General features: G+C 35.9%; 1 protein-coding gene across 16 annotated transcripts in view; it reads left to right on the top strand.

Moving 5' to 3' along the window:
• The window catches only part of SYNE1 (spectrin repeat containing nuclear envelope protein 1), a 450,580-nt gene that overhangs the window by 145,288 nt on the left and 280,250 nt on the right, over positions 1–25,042 (top strand). For all 16 annotated transcript variants that reach the window (XM_041744182.1, XM_041744178.1, XM_041744179.1 and 13 more), the window contains 11 exons: positions 5,905–6,017; positions 6,575–6,743; positions 12,169–12,265; positions 12,846–13,048; positions 14,922–15,086; positions 15,580–15,732; positions 16,755–16,898; positions 19,148–19,321; positions 21,694–21,852; positions 22,133–22,297; positions 23,998–24,132. In XM_041744182.1, the coding sequence (XP_041600116.1) occupies positions 5,905–6,017; positions 6,575–6,743; positions 12,169–12,265; positions 12,846–13,048; positions 14,922–15,086; positions 15,580–15,732; positions 16,755–16,898; positions 19,148–19,321; positions 21,694–21,852; positions 22,133–22,297; positions 23,998–24,132 (1,677 nt within the window). The remainder of the gene's footprint in view (positions 1–5,904; positions 6,018–6,574; positions 6,744–12,168; positions 12,266–12,845; positions 13,049–14,921; positions 15,087–15,579; positions 15,733–16,754; positions 16,899–19,147; positions 19,322–21,693; positions 21,853–22,132; positions 22,298–23,997; positions 24,133–25,042) is intronic.

Raw genomic sequence — 25,042 nt, 5'->3', positions numbered from 1 at the left:
GAAGATAACAAATATAGTCATAGCTAACTATAATTGAGTATTTAGCCATGTTTCTATCTTAAGCACTTAATTTTGCTAAGCACTTGACATGTAGGATGTGAGATAGGTGTTATCATCCTCATTTGCAAATGAATGAACTTTAGGCAGAGAGACATTAAGTGCCTTGCCCAAGGTACATATCTGATAATCAAGATTGTTTTAAACACTAACCTTAAACCATGCCCACAAAGCTATTGCATATAATACACATACAGTAATTAAACTTATTAATTTTTATTAGTAATATTGCTTTGGCCAAGTAAGACTTTCAGTCTTAAGGAATCATGAAAATAGACATCAAACTCTACTACCTGCTACCCATCCTTATTGTGGTCATTAATCCTACCTAGGTCACTTCTCCTGTTTTAAGGATTTTATTTCCTGCATGACAATGCAAACCATAATTCTTAATAACTTCAGTAACCCATAGGTGATTCTACCAATAACCTGGACTGTTAGTTCCTTGGTCTCCTGTTTTCTAGTCATCGAATCCTACACTCTAATTTAGCCCTCCAAAGCCTATGCATAGTCTAGAACTTGTCATCACTAGGAACTGAAACCCCTCCACAATCTCTTTCTCAAGCATCTATCTCACTGTCCACCCAAACTTGCCCTGACTCCAAATTTCATGGACTATGTGCCTTATAATCCATGATTTTATTGCCTCTCACTCTCTTTATATCATCCCTTTCCTTTGTCTTCTACTTAAATTCAATGATGAAGTAAAGGTCACCAAAAGTGAAGTAAAGGTCACCAAAAGTACACACTAATTGTCTTGACCAGGTCTCCTTTGTCCTGTGGTCCTGGTTAAAACACAGCCCTGATTAAAGCCCACTCTCTGCCTATTCCCTGCCCACACATATGCAACTGAGTATGGCTGCAGAAAAACACACCCTCAGGCATGATGACTAACACAAGTAGATCTTTAAAGCTGCCTTGCACTCCAAAGGCATTTCCCAACTCCACTGCCTCTTTATTTTGGGGACAACTATTCCATACCTTGTCTCTTCAAATCTTCTACACCTCCTCGCATATCCTTACTCTCAGCTGATGACACTGCTTCCTATTTCTCTGAGAAAATAGAAGCAGTCAAAAAAGAATTTCCGCAAGCTCCCACGACCACATCAACCCACCTACATGCATCTGCGCCTGAATACATTCAGTCTTCACTTCTGTTACTAGGGATGAACCATCTGTGCTCCAAGCTAAGACCAGCCTCTCTACATGTGTATGAGATCTCATCCTCCCTGCTCTTCTCCAGTAAACAATTCCTGTATTTCTTGCCTTCTTAAATTTTTTCCCTCTCTCTGCTGGATTGTCCCCATCCACATAAAGTATATGCTGCTAATCATCTCATCTTAAAGACTCTTTTAAAAAGAATAAATCAAATTTTAAAAATGAAAATTCTTTCTTAACCCTACTCCAGCTACTGCCCATCCCCCCCCCCCCTTCCTTTTTTAGTGAAGCTCTTTGAAAGAGTTACCTCTGCTCATTTTGGTTTCAGAATTCTCTCCTCCGGTTCTTTTTAGAACCCATTCCAGTCGAGTGTTTTCTTGCCATGCTACTCATGTCAGGTTCATGAGAGTCCTCCTCATTCCTCACTCAGTGGTCAATTCTCAGTCTTCATCCTACCTTGCCAATCATAAGCATTTCACATAGCAATTTCTTCATCTTTGAACCACTTTCTTCATTTGGATTCCTCATTTTCTTTCTACTCCTCTGGCTACACCTTTCTAATCCTTCCCAGTCTTTCCACAAAATATTTATTGCGTACTTTTTTATGTGCAAAGTGATGTTCTAGGCATTTGTGATACACCCATAAGAAAAGCAGACAAGGGATCCCTGGGTGGTGCAGCGGTTTGGCGCCTGCCTTTGGCCCAGGGTGCGATCCTGGAGACCTGGGATCGAGTCCCACGTCAGGCTCTCTGCATGGAGCCTGCTTCTCCCTCTGCCTGTGTCTCTGCTTCTCTCTCTCTCTCTGTGTGACTATCATAAATAAATAAAAAAAAAAGAAAAAAAAAAAGAAAAGCAGACAAATTCCTACACTCATGTAATTTGTCTTCTAGTGGGAGGAGGCAGATAATAACAAAGGTAAGTAAGTAATAAAATAATTACATACTAGGTTAAAAGTAAAAGGACAGAGTTTTAGAGGGTGTTGCAATTTTAACTAGGGTTAGTCAGTGAAAACTTACTGAAAAGATGACATCAAAGAGGCAAGTACATTCCCACCTCAACCCATTTGTCCTTACCATTGTTCTGGAATGTTCTCTGTCCTTGGCCTGAAGCATTCTCCCACTGATTAGTCTCACTACCTTCTTCTTTATCTCCTTTGGGCCTTTCTTGAAAACTTACCTCTTGGTGAACTCTTTCCTAGCCACCTCTTTGAAAGTGCAACCTCTCTTCCCTGTTTGATTTTTCACTTTAGCATTTATCTGCATCTTAACTACAGTTTTAATTTACATATTTCATTTAGTGCTTGATTTCCTAAACTATAGTATCAATTCCATAAGAGCAAGAATTATTTGTTTTTTCCCTGTTGTATTCCCAGCCCCTAGAAATGACTAGAAAAATCAGGCTTTCAGAATTTTATTGGGTCAGTAATGCAGATTCACACTTAGTGGGAAATTATCCATTTGACTAAGTTTTAAAAATTATTCACATAAAATTATTCAAAATATTTTTTAAAAATTGGTAATCTTTTCTGTGCCTGTAGTTAAGCCTCTCTATTTTTCCCCAATGTTGTTTCTTTGCATATCCTTACTTTCCTTAATTGCACACTTTTGGCACTGTTGATTTTCTCTGTGTATTATAACTGCCTTTTCCCATCCACCTTCTTACCAGAGGAATGATGGTATCTGTCATGTGGGAATAGAGACTGTGTTACTAATGGAGGATAGAAGCCAGGGAACCAGTCTCAATAATCCACATTGGGTGGCTTGACTCAAGATGGTTGTTGTAGAGATGGTGAGAAAAGGTGATTCTGAATATTTTTAGGGCAAAGCAATTTTCAGCATTAGATTTTGATTGTGAAAAAATCTCTCCAGTCATACATGACACTATTTTTTTTTCACATGAGCAGTTGGAAGAATAGTTTCCATCAGTTGAGATAGAGAGACAGGGAAACAGGTTTGGGAGAAGTGATCAGAAGTTCACTTTGGGGCATGATAAGTATGAGCCTTTTTTTCACATCCAAGCGTACATGTGGAGTAGGCAGTAAGAGATAACAGACAGGAGCTTGAGACACAGGTAGAGGCTGGAAATAAATATTCAGAATCTCAGAATCACTGGTATGTAGAAGGATATTGGAAGCTCTGAGACCAAAGAAATTAAATAAGAAAGCATAGACAGAGAAAAAAAAATGTTAAGAACTTAACCCTAAAGGAATGTACTGTCAAGAAATCAAAGAGTAGAAGGTGGAACAGCAGAAGAGTAAGAGAAAGAGCAATCAGTGAGGTGGGAGGAAATCCAGCTCCTGTGTTGTTATAGAAGCTAAGACAAGCAGTGCATCAATGATAGGGCATTTTCAGTAACTTGGCCACAGCAGCGCTCTTAAAATGCAAGTCAGTTCATTTCACCACTCTCAGAAGTTCCCACTAGATTCCACCTATTCAAAATCAGCGTTCCAAAAGTCTTACAGAGGCCCCTGAGACCCACAGATCTGCAGCGCTTTCCCCTGGCCGCCCCTCCTCCCTCCATCACCTGCTATCCCAGTTCTTTTGTTCCATCTTAGTCACTGAGAGGGGGTCATTGATACTTCCCAGAGCCACGTGGTTTTGTCTGTTTCTCCCACTAGTTCTATCAGTTTTTACTCTGTGTGTTTTGAGGCTTACTAGACATGTTCAAATTCAGAATTAATATAGCCACTAGTAAATTGAAAGTTTGATCCGTAAGCAATTAATTACATATAATGATTTTTATTTTCAAACCTTCTGTCTGATATTGTTATACTCATACCAGTTTCTTTTTGTTAATATTTAAGCGTCCTGGCTCATTAGGATTCTGAGTTTTGTTGTTTCCACCTTCTCCAAGTTCCAAGACTCAAACTCATACAGCAATGGTATAGGTATTTGCTTCAAACATTTGGCTTTTTTCTATTTGTTTTTGCTCACAGGCCTGTGAATCAATTTGGGGTCATATTTTAACAGGAGTAAGAGACCTAAAAGATTTCTCTTACCGCCTGTGAGCCTACCAGTGAATTAAAATCACCTGCTGTGCTCAGCATCTCACTGGTTTTTAGTGTGATGGGTTTTCAGAGATCCCAGAGACATCACACCAGCTGTAGTTCCTTTATGATATTTTTGAAAATGTTTTTTGTTTGTTTTGCTATCTTGTCAAGCTTCTTCTAATTAACTAGGTACTGCCTATAATAAGATTTTTAGGAAACAACTGGACATATGAGTATTCCAGTATAGTAACAGACCCCTACTCATATATTAACATACAGTCATATATAATAAATCAGAGCAGGTGTGGTGATAGCTCTAAATTTGCCCTGCACTTACTTGGGGGAGTCTCAGCCAAGATTATAAGCCACAGAAATGTGTCTAGATATTACAGAGAAGGCAGGGAGTGACTAAAATTCTCATAATCATTACTACTTTAGATTGGTTTTTTTGTCCCCTGTGATCAGCTCCTGCACATAGTAGCCTGCCTGTGGGTATGAGTGACATGTGAATATGTGTGCAGTTACCTGAGATTCAAAGCAGATCAATAGGTGATAATAGCAAAATATACCACGATAGAAAGTTTGGCCGTAGATTTTTCTACAGTATAAAAATTAATGTCCCTCACATTAAAAGGCACAGACACATCTGGCTTTATGAGAAAAAGCACATGTGGTTTTACCATTTTATTTATGAGAGCCTTTTTTTTTTTTTGCCTTTCCATCCAGTGTTTCTCTTACGGCTTTACCTGTTTTTTGCTTCTATTTTCTCCAATTAATCCACATAATCTCAATCAGTGTGAGTTAAACAATGTTAATCTTCATGTACCATTCTGGTGGCCTAATGGGTCTTACATTTCAGTGAGTGACAAACTTTTGGGTATTTATTCTGCCGCTGAGAAACAAATCAAACTCTAGAGACTATGGCATGAACCTCCTTCCGTCTCTCTCTCTTCTATGTGAGAAATTGGTTAGGAATTGTGACATACCTGTAAATCTTTATGTAAGTCAGTCTACTGACAGTGAAAAGCTCGGAAAACAAGCCTAAAAAGATTATTAAAATTTGTGTAGTTCTGTACAGCCTACAAAGAATATTTATAAACATTACATTTGATCTTTCCACTCTGATATATATAGGACATTCCCTATGCTTATTTGAAATCTTCTAACCATAGGGTATTTTCATAATGTTGTAATATAATTGACTTAAATGATGAGCAAATATCACTTTATGATAGTCTACATGTATTCAAAGTGTAATAACAATAGAGTATAATGTGTGTATGTATTACCATTAAAGGGTTAAATTAGTTGTGCTCCGTTTTCAGCTTCTAAAAGCCGATGTATTCAAAATCAAGGAAGGAGAAAAGTCCTAACAAATTATTGTTTATAGCAGTAACTACATTTTCCTTTGGACCATGTGCCTTTAAAATGTCTGAATGCATTGCTGTGCAAGTGTCATGTGTGTTTAAAAGATGCCATAATTATTAGATACAGCAGCTCGAGCACAGGCCTTATAGACAAGTGCCTGAGCTCCTGAAAAAGGTAAAAGCCTAGGAGAGGCACCAAGCCGCACATGGATGTAGCAGCATGATCAAATTGTTGAGTACATTGACTCATCGGTACAGGCTGAAAATTATGCTTCTTAGCCTCCTGTGAACATGTTTTCTCATTTTTTTAAAATTTTTAAAATTATATCTTAGGATCTGCTTCAAAACACAGATGCTCACAAAAGAGCATTCCATGAGATCTACCGGACCAGGTCTGTTAACGGGATCCCAGTGCCACCTGACCAATTAGAGGACATGGCAGAAAGGTAAGAGAATGGCTGATTGGAAAGGAAGTATCTTTCTTAAATGCTCTGTTGGTGTTTTATCCATTTCTTTTCAATGAATTGGTTTGTTGTTTTGTTTTGTTTTGTTTTTACAGAGATGCTTACCTTGGGCACATAAAAATTGAGCTTCCGTAACAATATGCTAAGAATCCAACATTCTAATATATATTATTGTTGGAAAAGAGTAAACCTGAATATACGCACAGCCTGGAAATCACAGAAATGGTTTCTTCAGAGACTGTATTTTTATTCAGTACTGTGAGGAACATTATGTAATACTGCAAAAACAGCTTATAAAAGAAACAGATGAGAGTTGTCTTGGCAAGGGAAAGAACTAAATTAAATACTCCAGTCAATCACGATTTGCCTTTAAATCCAGAGCTAGGAAAGGAATCAGATCTCCTGATAGTGATTGATCAGCCCGAGTTTAGAAGACCTTGTGCCTGCATTATGTTTAGCACTGACGTGTAACAGGTTAAGTAAGCACCGTTCTGTTACTATTAGTTACGTTCTGTAAATTCTCGGTGTTTTATTTCTAGGTTTCATTTTGTTTCCTCCACATCAGAGCTACACTTAATGAAAATGGAATTTCTAGAATTAAAGTACCGTCTGCTCTCACTGCTGGTTCTTGCAGAGTCAAAGCTGAAATCTTGGATCATCAAGTATGGGAGGAGAGAGTCAGTGGAGCTGCTTCTGCAAAACTATATCGTAAGTCTCCCTGGAGCTTTGAGAAAGAAATCAGAGGACACATGGATTTAGCATTTAGTACTTACCGGTTTATTTGATGCTATTATTTTTATCTTGAATTTAAATATAAAGGTACCAGTGTGTTAAGTGGGTTCGATATAAATTAGTAAACTCTTCTCAAAATCTGAAATGTTCACCTCTTTTCTTTAGAAATATAGAAAGATTTTGCTGCATTAACCAGACTCAGCCATTGTGACTGGCTTTATTGCTTAAAAAAAAAGTTTTTGCATTGCATAGCCATGACTTTGTGAGCTCACCATTAAAACTAAGTTAAAACACTTAAAGATTACCCTCATGTCTCTAAAAAAATAACCATTCTCAGTTATCCACATGGGGACTTTCTATTTTTTAGATTAGGTCTAGCATGTCTCCGAGTTTCATTGTTTCTTGTGTGTGTCCAGGAAAAGTAAAATTATGTCTATGAATCACTGTACCAATTTAATCTTTAGAGATTATCTTATATTTTGGACTATCAGTATAAATAATTCTCTTAGCTACAAAGAATAGTAGCCCTGCATTAATGAAAAAATTAGGTTGTTCTGTAACCAGCAGGTTCTATTTACGTATAACCAGAGTTATTTATTAAATATAGTTTATTTCTGTTAAACACTACCCCCAAAATTTATTAGCAATACAAACTTGCTCTCAAAGTTAATGTCCGTGAGACATCTCAGTCCTGCACTATGTGTTTAATCACATATTAAACATGTGTTTAATGTGTTTAATCACAAATTCTAAATGATAAATTAGTAAGTTTAAAATACGAGCCCATTTCTAACCTGACTAGTCTGAGTGGCTTTGTAACTGGTATGACTGAATGCTTATTGAAACCATATCTTTACTGAAGCATTCTAGAATCAGAATATATTTTACTATATTTTGAATACATTTTTTAAGTGATGAATGAACAAGATGCATTTAGGAAAAAAATACATTTACAGTAAAATCTTTCTTTAGGTTTACTACAAGTGTCTTGAAGACACTTGTCAAAAAATGTGAAATCTGTTATGATATGTTCCCTTATTCATTTTGAATTATTTTGGAAAGTAATGAAAGATCTTATTTTTAAAATTCAAGCAATTACTTGAGTCTTTTAAATATTAAATACAGTTATCCATTTATATTTTTGGGTTTAGTCATGTCAAATGATACACAATGAGCTCAGCAGGTAATTATGCAGGATCCAGCTTTGTTCTAGCTATTTAAGGACAGCCAATCAGATTGAAATGCCTAATGGGACTGTTCCACCAGGTTAATGTTGTAATACAAGGATGTTGGTAATTCTCTTTGAACTTCTCAAATAAAGGATATGTAAGTAGAGTTGTTTATTAATGACAAAAAATTAATAAATATTAATTTAAAAAAAAACAGTACTTCTGCTTTCTCCATAAAGTAAAAAGAGGTACACTAAGATGCTAGTTTTAAACTGCTTCATAACTTAAAATTATTGGTAACCTTGCTAATTAAACTACAAATGTAGCACATTTTAATGAACATTTCTTAATATTTTTATTCCGTGGTGGAAAAACATCTATTTATTGCTAGCCTTTCTTTTCTATAAAGAGTCTTACAGTATTTTTTATTTAATAGTTTTAATAACTGTGGGATATTGAGTGTAGCCCAGTGTTTTACATGTAGCCCGGTGTTTTACATGTGTTATCTTCCATCCCAATCACAACCCTATGGGCTAGGCATTTTTACATGGTTTCATCGAGGTAAGAGAGCCTTCCTGTGCTCAACCCCCATGTTCTGGGTGGCATAGTTGGTAAGAAGTAGAGTCAGGATTTGAAATCACATCTTTCTGAACCAGAAGCTTAAGTACTGAACTTGACTATCTAACAAAATTGACTGTGAACATTTTTTTTTTACTTAAAAGCCCAAATAATTTAAATGATCTCCTGTAGCTTACTGAACTAAGGAATGTAGCTCACAAAAATATTAGTTCCAATTAATGTTAGCTCATATTTGACAATATTTTATACTTACATACAGTAGCCTGATATTGACAGTTACTATTTCTGTTTTAGGCATGGTATTGGGGCAGGGTGGGGTGAAGTATGTGAGATTGTTACAGTCTGGCCACCAGGCTCATGGAAATGTGTTCAATCATGGTTCAGCTACTTACAACCCATGTGACTTTATAAATGACTTATTTTCGAGGAGACTTAGTCTTTCCCAAATTTTTAGTAATAATAATGATGATGATAAAATTATAGGGACTTTTGTAGGGAAGAATGATGGACACACACTTCTTTCCTTTTATCTCATGCCCCCTATAGCTTCTCTCATCCCTTTGGAATTTGTGAGAAAATAATTTTCTTTAGAACAGACTATTTCAAAGAGTGAAGACTTCCAAATGAAATCCTAAAATCAGGTTCTTAAATCCACTCCTTTCTTTAGTTTCTAAAAAAATTTATTGTAATGAGCCATATGGCTGCTCCATCATCTAATAACCAAAGTAATATGCAGGATGTAAAAGTTCCATAATTATCTTTTCCTTAGTTTGAATTCTCAATTCAATCTTACTCATATGCAAAAACTTACACCATCTTTTAAAGGATTAGAGAATCAGAAAATGTGCTTCCTACTTACCTCTTATACTAGGAGCTCAGGTATTGATGCTGCTATGTGCTTAAGAAATTCTTGGAAAAATGCTTCACAAATGCTTGTTAATTAAACCTAGGCCACATGCTATTCATAAGAGATTACATACTGTAATATAAACCAGGAGATAATTGGTTTGGTTTTGCTGTCAGAATTGTTCTTGACATGACTGTGTTTGTTAACACGGGTTTCAGTTTTACTATGGAAGAAATAGGAGAATTCATTTTTTTTTTCCATAAAAGAAGAGCTCTTGGAATTGTGGCCTATGTGGACGCAACATTAGTAATGTGAACGTGTATTTTATTATTTGTAATTATTTTATTAATGTAAGTAGAACTTGTGATAAAGCCTCTTCTCAAAGATGAGTTTTAAATCTTAAATTACTCGGTTTAGCTCCATTCCAGTGAGATCAGTGAATGAAATTTATTTGTCTTTGTATTTATTTTGTGAGAGTGGAAGTTTAGTATCTTCCAGTAATAATTTGGATTTAGTGAAATAAAGAGGTATCTTATTTTTCTTGAAGTGCCATCATCTATAACATGGCATATTTGTTGAAGTTAATATCCAGATGTAAGCCTTATTTTGAAAGAAATAAACTAATCCTATCATTATTTTAATATATACATTTGTGTTTTCTTTTGCACCCTTCTGAGAGACTGTGTAGTTAGCTCATGGTAAAAAGGAGATTTAACAGCCCTCTTGCAAAAACAAAAAAACAAAAAACAAAACAAAAGTCCTCCTGCTACAGTGATATTAATAGAAAAAATAATTCATGCTACTAAATGGATTTACTTTGTGTTCAGAAAGAAAAAAAGTGCCAAAATAAATGAAACAGCTAAAAGGTAACATAACAAATAAGATTCCTTCCTTTAAAAATTAATTGCATAGTCTTCCTAATAGGAAAGCTCAAAAATACTTTAATGAATCCCTACAACATTTATAATATTCTTAAAATATCCTGTTTTTCCTCTTGGATCACAAATGAAACTGGAAAATAATAACAAGTTCCCTCTTGTTCATTTTCAATTAATTTGTAAACAATTATAGCAAAAGCATACTTAATGAAATCTTTCTGTCCCATATAGGCACTATTTTTCATTCCTCTGATATTTAGAACAATTGTTTTCCCCTTAGCTTCTTGAAATTTATGCCAAAAATAAATGGAGACTATTTTTTAAACATCGACAAATATTTTTTTAAATAAATTTTTATTTATTTATGATAGTCACAGAGAGAGAGAGAGAGAGAGAGAGAGAGAGAGAGAGAGAGGCAGAGACACAGGCAGAGGGAGAAGCAGGCTCCATGCAGGGAGCGCGACGTGGGATTCGATCCTGGGTCTCCAGGATCGCGCCCTGGGCCAAAGGCAGGCGCCAAACCACTGCACCACCCAGGGACCCCCGACAAGTATTTTTATCTCTTCAATTATCCACAGTGTCTTGCACATTAGGTGTGACTTTCCTTTTTTGATCAAAGTATTATATGCTTATTTGGCTAAATTATTCCAAATTTAAATTACAGTAAATTACTCTTTCCCTAGTTGGGAAACAGGGAGGTTAAGGGAAGAGAGCATAAGGCTAAATAATTAACCAATTAATTACTTCTTTTACTTACCAAAAATAATACAGCCTATTAACTTATTGAGATAAGTGTTCATCATGGACTCCTTCATTCCAGGTAACTTCCAGCTTTCTCTATTCACTATATCCAGGAAAAATAATATATAGGTAAAATGCTTTATAAACATAAAATGCTATGAAATGTGTTATGCATGTAATGTTTCTAAGTGTTATCTTGAAATATGATAAACATTTTTCAGTTAAATTAACGGATGTCTATGAAATTTTGTATGAAGTTTTATATCTGCACTCAAATATTTTGCATCTCCATATTAAGCATTTATTAGCATATTAATATTACACTGGACTTTAGCTGTTTTTTTAAAGGCTAATTTTGCATTTTATAATAGAGATACTTATCAAGTATTTTAGTGGGTTCAAATTGTAGGAAATAATTATGCTATTAAAAGGAAAAGAGTCTTTGGTGATACATTGGTAACTATAATCACATTATTCTTTTTTACTTTGCTATTTTAATAGCAAGACCAATCTTTGAAACAGGAGTTATTTCATATTTCCTGGAATTAACAATAAAATTTACCTAAGGATTTCTTGTGTTTCTATATTTTACAGTGCCCATTGGATGGTGGTGACTGTATTACATATGGGAATTACATACAGCTATAAACGTGTCTTATCTATAATTTTTATACTTGTGGATGGGATATGTGATTATTTAAAATTTTTCTACTTGTAAACACTTTTTGTACTTTTTATTTTAAGAAAAATGTGCACTATGCCATTTATTTATAGTCTAAGTTTCTCAGAGCCATTATTCACAAGAATTAATGTTCAAAGAGCAACAAAATCCCACAGCTAAGACACAGTTGGACACTAAAATGTTCGTCCAAATTTAGTTCTTTCTAAATGTTAGCCCCAGGTTGTCTGGAGAGACTGCAGTCTCTTCTGAAAACAAACCCTTTGGTGGAGGAGAAATAGAATACTTTCTCAATAGTGCTGATTTAGAATTAAAAGCATGGAATCAATTTATATTCTCAGAATAATCAGGTTATTTTATAGCAGTTGAATTAACTTGATATTTTTTTTATAAGAATGAGGTTGATAGATTTGGGAAAAATACCCATATGCTTCTTCTGAAGAAACTAACTTTGATATTTCTACCTGTGCCTAGCGTTTGCTGTCTTCTAACCACTCCTCATTTCTAGTCTTTTATAGAAAATACCAAGTTCTTTGAACAGTATGAAGTGACATACCAGATCTTAAAACAGACAGCGGAGATGTACATCCAAGCTGATGGTTCAGGTAAAATACATGATAGAATTGGTTGCAGTTATGACTGAGTTACAATTTAGAACCTACAGGTTTCTGTGTGATCAGGTCATTTTTTTTTTTCCTGCAGAATCTTTTTGTGACCATGCTATGGGCCTGAAGAACATATACTGGCTTCAGTCCCCTTCAGTTTGTGCATTGCCTGTCTAACCTGTATAATCAAACTGTGTGTGCATGTCTGTGTGTGTGATCTTCTAAAAGGGGGAAAAAAAACCAGCATTCATGTTCTAAATTGCAATTTTCTAACCTATTTTGAATTCTGAGGATTAAATGAAAAAAATAAAGTAACGAATATTATTATCAAGTAAATGAAAACTTAAGTTAGTGTGAAGACATAAGTTGAAAAATATGTTTGCTTCATTTTGTAAATATGTTTATCATATTTGGTATAACATATTCCCAGCATTAGCTGAATGAAATTCTAACGTGTCATCTGTTAATGTAATAATCTAAAGAAGAATTATAATTGCACACCAGTATATAGACCATAGAAAAAAGGCTTGGTGGATTTAAAATATAAAGTAAGAATTATAATTTGTTGTATCTGTTGTAGTGGAAGAAGCTGAGAATGTGATGAAATTCATGAATGAAACCACTGCCCAGTGGAGGAACCTCTCAGTGGAAGTTAGGAGCGTGCGGAGCATGCTTGAAGAAGTCATCGCTAACTGGGATCGATATGGCAATACGGTGGCCAGTCTTCAGGCCTGGCTGGAGGATGCTGAGAAAATGCTAAATCAGACAGAGCACGCTAAAAAGGTAAGATTGCTTCTTACCCAAGGAAAGTTCACAGGAACTTAGCAGTGAGGGACTTCTAGCATAGTTCTCTGAGGAGTATTATATATTTTCAAGGATGATTCAGGATTCTTGACTTGGCCAGAAAAGTTGTGCTTTCACGTTAGCAAATTATTTTAAGCCGAGGAATATACTGCTTTATAGAAGTTATGTTAAAAGAGTTCATCTCTGATCAGTTCAGTAGTTTTGCTTTTGCATTCAAAAAAGCAGGAACCTGTGGAGGGGCAGCCAATCCCAGTGGGCAGGAGAGGTCGCTATACTCACCCTAAGGTCTGTACTTGAATGTCCCAACCTCTGTGGAATTCCTCATTTAAGAGAGGATAATGTAATACTAACTCTGTGTAATGACACACACCACCAGTTGGACATCTGGGTAGTCAAATATTTTCATCTCTTTAAATATTCTTTTTTGGATTTTATGAGCTTTCAGTCAGGGGTTGAGAGCAGGCAAGAGTGGGCAAGAGTGATATTTTTCCTCCAATTATAGGTGTGTATGTGTGACTTGAAGAGGTACAGTTTTACTTTAGTATCACACTAAAATATCACATAAAATGGATTGTTTCTGTATATGTACTTCTTAGTGGGGATGATATTTTCCCATGAAAAATCAACTTATATGTTAAAGACATTAAAATGCCAGGCTCCCATTAAAAATATAGCAAATACATTAGAATTAGTGCTTGCTGTCCAAAATTCTTCTGTTATTGTGTTATGCAAGTAGATGCATAATTTTTTTAATGTTTACCAGTCTCAGTTTCACATATATTAAATATTCTTGTGTAGCTAAGGATGACAAGAACCATATACCAATACAGATTTTGGCTCTGCTGATTGGACTGGCTGTGCCCTAGTAAATGTCATATGTGTTAATTTCATCCAAGGGATTATAACCACCAGAAACAGAAGTGTTCTCATCTATTTATGTGGGAAGTCCTCCCACACATGGCTTGTAAAATAGATTTTGAATTATCTTTGGTATCCTTGGTTTTTACTGTGGTGTATGTGTATATGCACAAGCACACATGTATTAACTTGAAATCAGCAGAAAACCGCTTCATTGCCAACTGAGTAACCTTAAATGAATAAGAAAGGATGTTATTGTATTAAGTGTTCTTGGCCCAGATATTTAATTTTAAAAATTTTCCTTCAATGGTTTATATCCATGGTTGTTAATTACCTTCATGTACCATATTCAGATTTTAAAGTAAAAAATAATAGGTCAAAAGTTTATCATTTTTACAGAAAACTGTGCATTACTCTAAAATACCATACCTTTGGGATTCCTGGGTGGCTCAGTGGTTGAGTGTCTGCCTTTCGCTCCGGGCATGATCCTGGTCCCGGAATTGAGTCTCACATAGGGCTCCCTGCGAGAAGCCTGCTTCTCCCTCTGTCTGTGCCTCTGCCTCTCTCTCTGTTCTCTCATGAATAAATAGATAAAATCTTTTTAAAAATTAAAAACACACACACCATACCTTTTATATGACTCTGGCACTGGTATTTACAAGCCTAAAGACCATGTACAAGTCCTACACTTACAGAAATGCAGTTTTTCATCTGTAAAATAAGAATAACAGAAAATGGTCATAATGTTTTGTTTTGTCTTCAGCAAACAATATGACAAAAGAAATGAGCCGTTCTTATAGAAAGTCACTCGCCATTTCTAGGTCCTATGTTTGAACCTCTTTACTGAAAATTGCATTTGGAAAGAGAGCTAAGATTTACCTTAAAATTTACACAAACTGGGAAGAAAGGTTTTTCTCATAGTTTGGTTACTTCCATATCATTCATTAAGTTTTGATTTGTTGGTTTACAATAGTATGCATTGCTTATTGTTTAGGATTTTTTCCGAAATTTGCCTCACTGGATACAGCAGCATGCTGCCATGAATGATGCAGGCAATTTTCTAATTGAAACATGTGATGAGATGGTTTCCCGAGACCTTAAACAGCAGTTGCTATTGCTCAATGGCCGATGGAGGGAGTTGTTCATGGAAGTCAAGCAAGTATGTCTTTCAAATCTGTACATACTCAGAACATGCATGCATTATAGACGTGGTGATAAACAGTCCGTTTAGAGACTGTTTTGTTGTTGTAGCATGAGCTTATTTAGGCAGATGTGTTTAGAACTGTTATGTTTATTTTTGGCCCTTTATTCTTTCCCCTTTGTTTTTGTTTTTTTTGTGTGTTTTTTTTTTCTTTCCCCTTTGTAATAGAGGAACATTACAGAAATGTATAGTTTGATTAAGGATTATATTGACATATGGAGCCTACTAATATGGAGCAACCTATGTTCGAGATTATAATTCTTTGCTTCTGTGCTCATTCCTTTTCTACTTTCACAGTATTTGGACTTACTTCAATTGTATCTCAAATAAGAATCAGAAAGTGGCATCTTTCTCGCCACATAACTGGAGAGTATGTTGATATGCAGGCTACAGGCTCACAGAGGTTTGGTTCATTGACTTTCCATGTTATGTTCCTCCCTTTTCCTAACAGTATGCTCGGGCTGATGAGCTGGACAGAATGAAGAAGGAATACACAGACTGTGTCACTGCCCTGTCTGATTTTGCAATGGGAGCCCATAAGAAACTTTCCGAACCCTTAGAAGTCTCTTTTCTTAATGTCAAGCTATTAATTCAAGACTTGGAGGTGAGGAGGTTTCTGGACAACAAAGTGAAAGCCTGATCTCTTGTGAAAGGAAGATCACAGAAGTTAACTCAAATCATTGCAAAGTTTTCCTGTGTCTCTTTGGCACCAGTTGACATGTGTGCATATCCTGATTTGCATGTCAAAATTGGAAAAAAACGCATTTAAATAAAAAAAATAAATTTGAATATGTTAAAGATATGTTTTGATCATAGAGTAACTTCAAAATAGTTTTTTAATTGAGATTTTTTTCTACAACCAAATTACAGAGGACTAGGAAAAAACAGGCAACATCTACAGAGAACACTTCTACATAAGTGCCTCTCCTATAAAGGATTTACTAAATGAATTGTGCTGTTTACATATTTTGAATACATTGCAGCTCTCAAAAATGAAGTAGTAGAAGAATATTTGATGACACAGAAAGCTTTTCTAATATACTATTAATGAGAAAAGCAAAAAGTTGTATCTTTTTTTTTTGTAAATATAAACAATGGCTTTAAGCATGCACAAGGGAAAACATTAATGATGTAGTGATGGGATGTTGGCTCTGGTTATCACTGTGTGAGAAGACTGTAAATAATTTAAATTTTCTTTGTCTTATTATCTCTGATTTATAAATTTTTTACAATGACAATATGTTACTTTTTTTTAAGAAAAACTAGGTTGTATATTTGTTAAAGTCAGAGGATTTGCCCCAAATTAACATGCATTTACTTGATATAATGCTTACATACTACATTAACACATACATTTTGAAAGCGTAAAGATTACTTCAGCTTGTCTGTATGTTAACTTAGGGATTACAGTTACTTATAAAGGAAACCTTTTGTTTATTCATATAATATTACCAATATATAATATATTAGCAATGAAGGAAAGCAATAACTGGAATCTCCAAAAACGTATTAGACGTATAGGATTTCATACAGTACATATTGATTTTTGTCCCGACTTCTGTGGAATTCTGAAATTAAAAGGAAATGTACTATGTGTTAATTTAGTTGTTTCAATGATTCATGCAGGACATTGAGCAGAGGGTACCTGTAATGGATGCTCAATACAAGATGATTACAAAGACTGCACACCTCATTACCAAAGAGAGTTCCCAAGAAGAAGCTAATGAAATGTTTGCAACCATGTCTGGGCTCAAAGAACAGCTAACCAAGGTGGGGAAATACTTTAATGCATGACACACTGTATAGGACTTACATTGCCTTCCGAGTGCTTTACACCTCCTCAGTCACACCCATGGGCAAATTCTTTACTTGTTAAGAGATCATGCTTTTATTTTTTTAGTGGGATTCTTCATTTAGTAATTCTGATATTTAGTAACTTTGTCATGAGTTTCAAAGCTCAAACTGTGGAGCTGATGTCAGGTATTACCTCTGTTCATTTAGGAGTAATAGCTTTATTTTAATAGAAAGCTAAGTCTCTTCTGGAGGAATAAGGAGTCAGTTAAATGTGAATAAAACAAATGAGGGGAGAAAAGGAAGGGGAGGGAAGAGGAAGAGAACAGATATTTAAATGAGAAAGAATTCCCAAATGCCTTTTATTGAGGTGGATTTGACATCTGTCTGCTCTAAGGTTATTTATGCTATTTTCTGCCTGCATAGCCATGAAGCAGTGGAAATTCTGCTCTTTTCAGCTTATGGAGCTCACCTTGGATTCAAGATATATACATTTGTACCACTTCTGTACAGAGAACTCCATGAACATCAAGCACTAGCCATAGACTTTTCTGTTCTATTGATGAACTTTCCTTAAGAACTCTGTAATTGGGATTTGTTAATCTACCTGAAGTTGAATTTTATAAAGATTGTATTGTTTGCAGTTGGGCAATTCATTTCTGATAGAAGAAAGGAGTGACTATATAAATGAGGAAAATTTTGTAATGAAGAATTGAGAAACAGAGGAAAAGAAATCAGAGAAAACTGTTATTTAGGAGAGAAAAAGCAGAAAGAGAATAACCTATGTAAAATCAGTAGTGGAAAATTAATGAAAAGAGGAATAAATAAGATAGGTGAAAATAGGAAGAATCATGGTCTTGAAAAAAAGAGAAAACTTCATTTGCTAAACTGGTATAAATTAGAATGTTAATTCCTAATTCTTTTTATTTTAATATTCAAGTGAAGATTATTTATAAAGATTGGGTACAATTCAAAGTCAGCATTATCGATTTGATAATCTTCAAGCTTTCAGAGCCATAGCTTGGGCTTGCACATCTTAGCCTAGGCCAAGTTTAATAATTTAGGGCAATCTCTGAGAAAGCAAATTCTACCTTGTAAACACATCTAAGTTGTTCTGTTTTTTTAAAACTACTATGTCAATTGTAGCATCTTAGTAAGTTTTCAGCTGTATTTGGGAAATATTTCTAAAGCATACTTGATGTTTAATGCATGTTAGCAGATTCTTTTCATTTAGTTCAGAGTCATTTTATCAGAGCCTTGTAGCAGATTGGTAGCTTTCTTTTGGTGAACTTATCCTTCAGGTAGGTATCCGACAGTGTAAAAATATTTATAATTTAAGAAAAGAGAATAGTCAACTAACAAGTACTCAGTTTCCTTTCCTTGGTTCCCAAAAGTATGAATAATATTTTGGGAGCAATTCTAAGTAAAATGAGTGGGAACAGGAAATTCTTAGAGAATTGCCTGGTCCTGGATTCCAGCATAAAGGTGATAAGGCAGAAATTTTACAGATCCCTTGATCCCCAGGAGTGTATGGCCTCAGCATTAAGATAAAGAATACAAGTGTATTAAGTTATAGCATTTTTTTAAACAACAAATTTCAAATGAAGGGGCTGATCAATTCAGATCAGATCTGGCATGGTGGGGGATGCTTTGTAAATAAATTGGTAGGTGATTTGTGCACTTGAGTTGAAGAAGATAATAGGGAGAGCAGCAAAGCATGGAACTGAGGGATGTAGGGAAGCACAAGGCCTGTCTGGGAAGAATGAGTCAGCAAAGCTATAGGTTGGTCTTGAGGTAAGGGTTCAAGTAGCAGAGACCTTGAAAATAAAGTTGGGAGGTTAGTCTAGATAATGTAATTCATGACTATCTCAGGTCAGATTTTGAGGATGAAGTGAAGATAATTGCATAGTCTATGAATTGGAATTTGATGCCATCTGGCTTACTAACAGCATCATTTAAAAGAGAAAGTGCTATCCATTTGGATATTTTGGGTAAGTATTCATGGGAAAACTCTGTAACATATATTTGTCTCAGTGATATAGTAGTATTGTTTTTTATATCAAAATTTAACAAAACATAGGGAATATCATTAAATAAATATCTTTGGAGATCTGTAAGGCCTGTTGACAATATCACTGAAGAAAATGTTTCTGAGGGCTGTGAAGAGTGTTCTGTGTTTGTGGTAGTTAGTGGCCTTTAATTGAATTTTTGTCTCTGTATTTTTAAAGGTCAAGGACTGTTACTCTCCACTCCTTTATGAGTCTCAGCAGCTGTTGATACCATTGGAAGAATTAGAAAAGCAGATGACATTCTTTTATGACTCAGTTGGGAAAATCAATGAAATTTTAACAGTTCTTGAGCATGAGGCACAATCTAGTGCTGTTTTTAAACAGAAACAACAGGTAAGGAAAAGTCCCCTTGAGGAGACATAGTTATTTTAAAGCATGTGTAGTAAGGTTGAGTGGTGCTTATAGTAGTAGAAATTCAGTTAGGACAGGAAGCATTTTTCTAGAATAGCACTGGCATCTTGGGGTACCTGGATGGCTCAGTCAGTTAAGTGTCTGCCTGTGGCTCAAGTCATGATCCCGGGGTCCTGGGATGGAGCCCTGCATCGGGCTCCCCACTGAGCGGGGAGTCTGGTTCTACCTTTCCCTATGTCTCTCCCTGCTGGTTGTGCTCTCTCTCTCTCAAATAAATAAATAAAATCTTTAAAAAAGTGGAATAGCACTGGCATCTCAGAACAAAAATATCTGTCCAAAGATGAAAACCCTGCCCACTAAAGATAAAATAAATTTTATCTATTTATCTATATAAATTTGTGTATAGATAACATTTTTATAAATGAACTTTAAATTTTAGATATTTAGATATGTATAAAAGCAAATTGTGGCATTCCATTTCTATCCAGTGTCTATAATCTGTGTCTTATGAGATCTTTTCTTTGCCTCTAAGATTAAGTCTCATTATACAATCATAAAATTCTGGAAATGTGTTTGGAGTGATAATCATTTTTCTTTGCCTCATTTTTAGTAAGCAGATCTCTATGCAGAACAGCTTCCCACTCTTGGAGTTAATTGACTTGTTTAAGTAGTTTGTTATAAATGACCCTATCCATCAGAGGAGCATGAAACTTAATGGGCAGAAGGTTTACCACCTCATTCACTGAAGTAGATTCCTAGAAGGAAGGCAGCATCAGTTCATAGAGCAGAGAGTATCTGAAGTGAGTCAGGTCTTCAGATCTTAGATCTGATATAACAAATTACAAAGTCTTGATTAGCTTTTGTTTCCTCACCTTAAAATGCAAGTAATAATACCTAATTTGAGAGCTTATTGTGGAGATGACATTGTATGTTCTATAATGTAACTAGCAAATAGTGGCACATAATATGTACTCAATAACTGGTAGCAATTATTATCATGATTATTATTATTGATTGTAAATCCACAATGATTATATCACCAAACCCTGTTTTAGTAGGTTCTCATCATATTGGATAAAGATTGTCTTTCCCTTTGAGTCATAGGGCCATTTCTCATATTCTCAAATTGCTATAAATTGCTATCAAAGAATCCTTCCACGGTTAAGATAACGTTTGATATTTTAGTAATAATATTTAATAATATCTTTCTTTCTTTTTTTAAAAAAAGATTTTATTTATTTATTTGTGAGAGACAGAGAGAGAGAGAAAGAGAGAGGCAGAGACATAGGCAGAAGGAGAAGCAGACTCCATACAGGGAGCCTGATGCAGGACTCGATCCCAGGACTCCAGGATCACAACCAGGGCCAAAGGCAGGTGCTAAACCCCTGAGCCACCCAGGGATCCCCTAATAATATCTTTCTAACATACATTACTCTTTTCGATCCTAAATCTTCAAAAGGAAAAAGTATGTCCTTACTCCATTTTGCCAACACAAAACAACAACAACAAAACCTTGGTCTTAGTATTTGCATCTAGATTACCAAAACTGGTATCCAAATGAGCAGTTTGAAATACTTTTCCAAAGCAGTTGAGGATGTTGAAATACAAAAGTGTGGCTTCAAGTCAAAAAATGACTATTGGCCTTTGGCTGGGCTAAATAATTTCCATGCTCTTAACTGCAGAAATCACTACAATGCCAGGTTACTAAGCAGAGGTGGAAGAGACCCAGAGGCCTGGGTCAGCATGGTTCCTCATTCTGTGAATGTGTGACAACTGCAAGTCCTCCCACACCCACCAGTTTGCTGCCCTTTTGTGGTTAGGATCTGAGGTCCACCATTCTGTTAATGAGTTTGACAGCTAATGAACGTTAGGAATTCAATGTTGTACACTTTGAGACACACAAATAATATATAATTTGCTGCAGCTCTCTCAGTAAAGTATAATGTGCATTGGTATTAAATTTATTTAGTCAGATTAAAACCTAATATGTTGATTTTGTAATTGTTCTCTCAATAAACAATAGGCCTGTGAGTTGGTTGGACACATGCAGGCAAATAACAATTTTATGCCCTTTCGTTTTCTTAATGTTAATAACACAGGCATGAAATAAAAAAAATCTCAGAAAACTCAATGTGACATTTAAATGCCTTATATAAAAAGCACTGACTTAAGTGATTGCTTAAAATTGAGCTCTTCTGAAAAGAAACACTTCTCTGTACTTTTGATTTTACTTACAGCTGGCTAAAAGCCTAAAAGCTATATAATGTGTTCTTTTTGTTTTGTAATGGTTACTCTCTTTCCTTCTCTTTCTCACCATTTTAAATACTATTGTTGTGGGCTTCCTTTCCCTGTAGGAACTGTCAGCTTGTCAAGAAAGCTGTAAGAAAACCATGACACAAATTGAGAAAGGCAGTCAAAATGTTCAAAAGTTCATGACCTTGAGCAGTGTGTTAAAGCATTTTGATCAGACAAAGCTGCACAGACAGATTGCAGATGCCCATGGTGCTTTCCAGGTAAGCTTTGTCCCTGCTATAGAGACATGAAAGAATGAGGACATATAATCATCATGTTTCATGCTTTCCCTCTAGCTAAATGCCTTGCCTGCTGAGGTTTGGAACCAATCATTGTACTTCTTCTTTTTCTAATATTCATTAATGTCAAAAGGAGTTGATTACTCTCGTAATGAAATTTATTCCTTCCACATGTTTTTTAAAGAAACAACACTCTTTAATAAAATGATGTTCTCAATAACGAGAAAGCAGCATTACATTGGGGTTATTTTTTTAAATCAAGAATATGATGAAGAAAATTGGAGACTGGAAGAAACATGTGGAAACCAATAGTCGTTTGATGAAGAAATTTGAGGAGTCTCGAGCAGAGTTGGAGAAGGTGCTGCGGATAGCTCAGGAGGGCTTGGAAGAAAAGGGAAATCCAGAAGACCTCCTGAGGAGACATACCGTGAGTTTGTCCCTCATGGGATACCTGACCTGAGGACACAGACAATGGTCTTGGGTGAAAAATTAAAAGTGTTGTGTTCTAATAGGTTTTTGAGGCAACAAGTAGAAGAAATGAGTTAGGAAGACAGAAACATTTTAGGTTATGAGACCCAAAAATTGGCGGCAGCAAAAGGAACTTCCAAGAGCAGTTGATAAGTTGCATTTATAATTGGCCATTCTTAAGCGGCTAAAGTAATAGAGAGTTACAGGATACATAATTCAGACTCTCCAAATTACTATTCATTATTTAGCTGAGAAATTCTTATATAACCAACACACTCTTTTTAAGAGATAACTAGGTGGATGTCTAAGTTCTTGTGCTCATTTCATGAACCTGCCATATCAAAGTGTGAATACCGTGTCATTTGAAGTTTGATAGCTGATCCACAACTTGTCCTATTGTGAAGCCATATTCCTGTTAATCATCTCATTTAAGTCATACCAGTATTGAAAATGTTAGTAATCTCTTAAATTCTGAATGGAGAGGATGGGCCCTCTTAAAACATGTATTTTGAGTTATTTTTCCTGAAATTTCAGTGAATATTAGTATAAACCATACTATCAAAGGATGACTGCTGTGTATTTGTGATGTAGCTGACTGACCTTGGGGTTGATGCATATGGCCACTCAACATCTCCTTCCACTGATTCATTTGCTGTAGTATGGCACTTTGTTTTGAACCACTGTTGTTTCAGAATATCTCTACATGTGTACCCTGTGTGAGAGTTGGTCTGCACAGAGATGCACGCATGCTATATTCATCTGTTTGGTCTGCCTTAAAAATATGCACAGACTGGGTGGCTTAAGCAACAGGCATTTATTTCTTCACAGTTCTAGAGATTATAGATCTGAGATCAGAATACTAGCATGATTGGTTTTGGTGAGGACTCTCTTCCTGTCTCATGACTGCTCACTTTCTCACTGTGTTTTCATAAGGCAGAGATAAATAGAGAGCAAGATCTTTGATGTCTCTTATTATAAGGGCACTAATTCCATCATGAGGGACCCACCCACATGACCTCATCTAACCTAATTACCCCAAAGGCCTCATCTCCAAATATCATCACATTAGGGGTTAGGGATTCAACATATAAATTTGGACAGATGGTGGGGCAGGGGGGAAGGGAAGCACAATTCCATCCATAGTGTATGGGGGGTCGTGTGTATTTGTCTGAATATGGAAATGGCTCACAATGAAGCAGTTAAGTTAACTGCTTAGTTAAGCAGTTAAGTTAACTGCTTAGTTAAGCAGTTAACTCCAGTTAAGGTATGAGGAACTGTAAGGCTAAATGCTAGCTTCTGTTCAGCTCTTCTGACCTTACCATTCACTTAGAGGAATGAAAACTCTGTTACTATGGAATCAAGGTTTTGGGCCCCTTGGTCTTCCAGAATATTCTACCAAATTTGAAAACTGCACATTTTTTTTCTAGAAAATGAAAAACACTAGTTGAATTTCAGATGTGGTGGTTTCTGACTCATAACTATAGATAATTATAGTTCATTCCTGAAAAAAAAAAAAAAGAGTAGTTGCCAGGAAGGTTTGAAGAGGGCAACAGCTGGCTAAGGGGCTTGTGTAGAGGCATGACTGTTTAACTCTATAGTGTCTGATGCTGCCTTTTTCTCTGCCCAACACTCTGAACCACTTCCCCCTCTTCCGGCCAGGAGTTCTTCAGCCAGCTGGACCAGAGAGTGCTCAATGCTTTCCTAAAAGCTTGTGATGAGCTCACCGACATTCTCCCTGAGCAGGAACAGCAGGGCCTACAGGAAGCTGTTAGAAAGCTCCACAAACAGTGGAAGGTGAGTCAGTGCATAATGGGAGCACACACATAAGTAGGGGTCACACGTATTGGGGGGGTAGCATGAGGGTGATAAGGTTCAATTGTAAGAGAAATGTAGAAATTCATGGAAAGTCACGACAGGAACTTCTCCCATTTAAAGAACCAAACTTGAATAAAGCAGTGATAAAATATGATACGATTTTTTTTTTAGTAGCATCCATTTTATCATATTACTTAAGAATGCTCTTTTGCTTTTCCTGAGTATTTTTTTTGGGGGGGTGGGTAGGAATGACAAGGGCATTTTACTTATTTGGCAACATTTAGCAAACAATTCTCATCTAAGGAAATTATGTCAGATATTACTAACATTTCGCTGTTTACAAGGATTTTACCATCTGGTTTAGATTGTTATGACTTAAAATATATATATATAATGAACATTTGTTGGTTAAGGACTCAGTGACGAACAAGCACAATCCATTTCTCCAAAGAGCTTAGAGTCCGGTAGGGGAGATAATTAGTTGCAGATGATGAAAGTATAATATCTAATAAGTCCCCAAAAGTGTAAGTAATACTTATGAAAGCTTTGGAAGAGAGAAGTGGGCCCCTTGGGAGAATGGAAAGGAGTGAATCAAGTAACTAGTTTTGAGCTTAGGAATTTAAAGAAGAAGCAGAGATCTGGAAGTGGGCGGGAGGGGGAAATGACAGCAACTGGAAGAGGGACAGCAGGAGAGCATGTGAGCAGGGGACAGAAGGATTCACTTGGCTTGTCCAACTTGAGTGCCCCAGACTGAGCTTGTCACAAGGAAGCCAACTCTAGAATCTGCTTGCCAGGGGAGCAGCTACAGTACAATGGAGACAACCAGAAGGCTGTCTTCCTCAAGGCAGCTATGCTAACTAACGGCAGGTTAACAGGTGCTACCACAAGG

This window comes from Vulpes lagopus, chromosome 2, assembly GCF_018345385.1.
Source record: "Vulpes lagopus strain Blue_001 chromosome 2, ASM1834538v1, whole genome shotgun sequence".
Classification (NCBI taxonomy): Eukaryota; Metazoa; Chordata; class Mammalia; order Carnivora; family Canidae; genus Vulpes; species Vulpes lagopus.
Note: the sequence above shows the minus strand (reverse complement) of the source record. Positions and strands in the feature narration are given on the sequence as shown.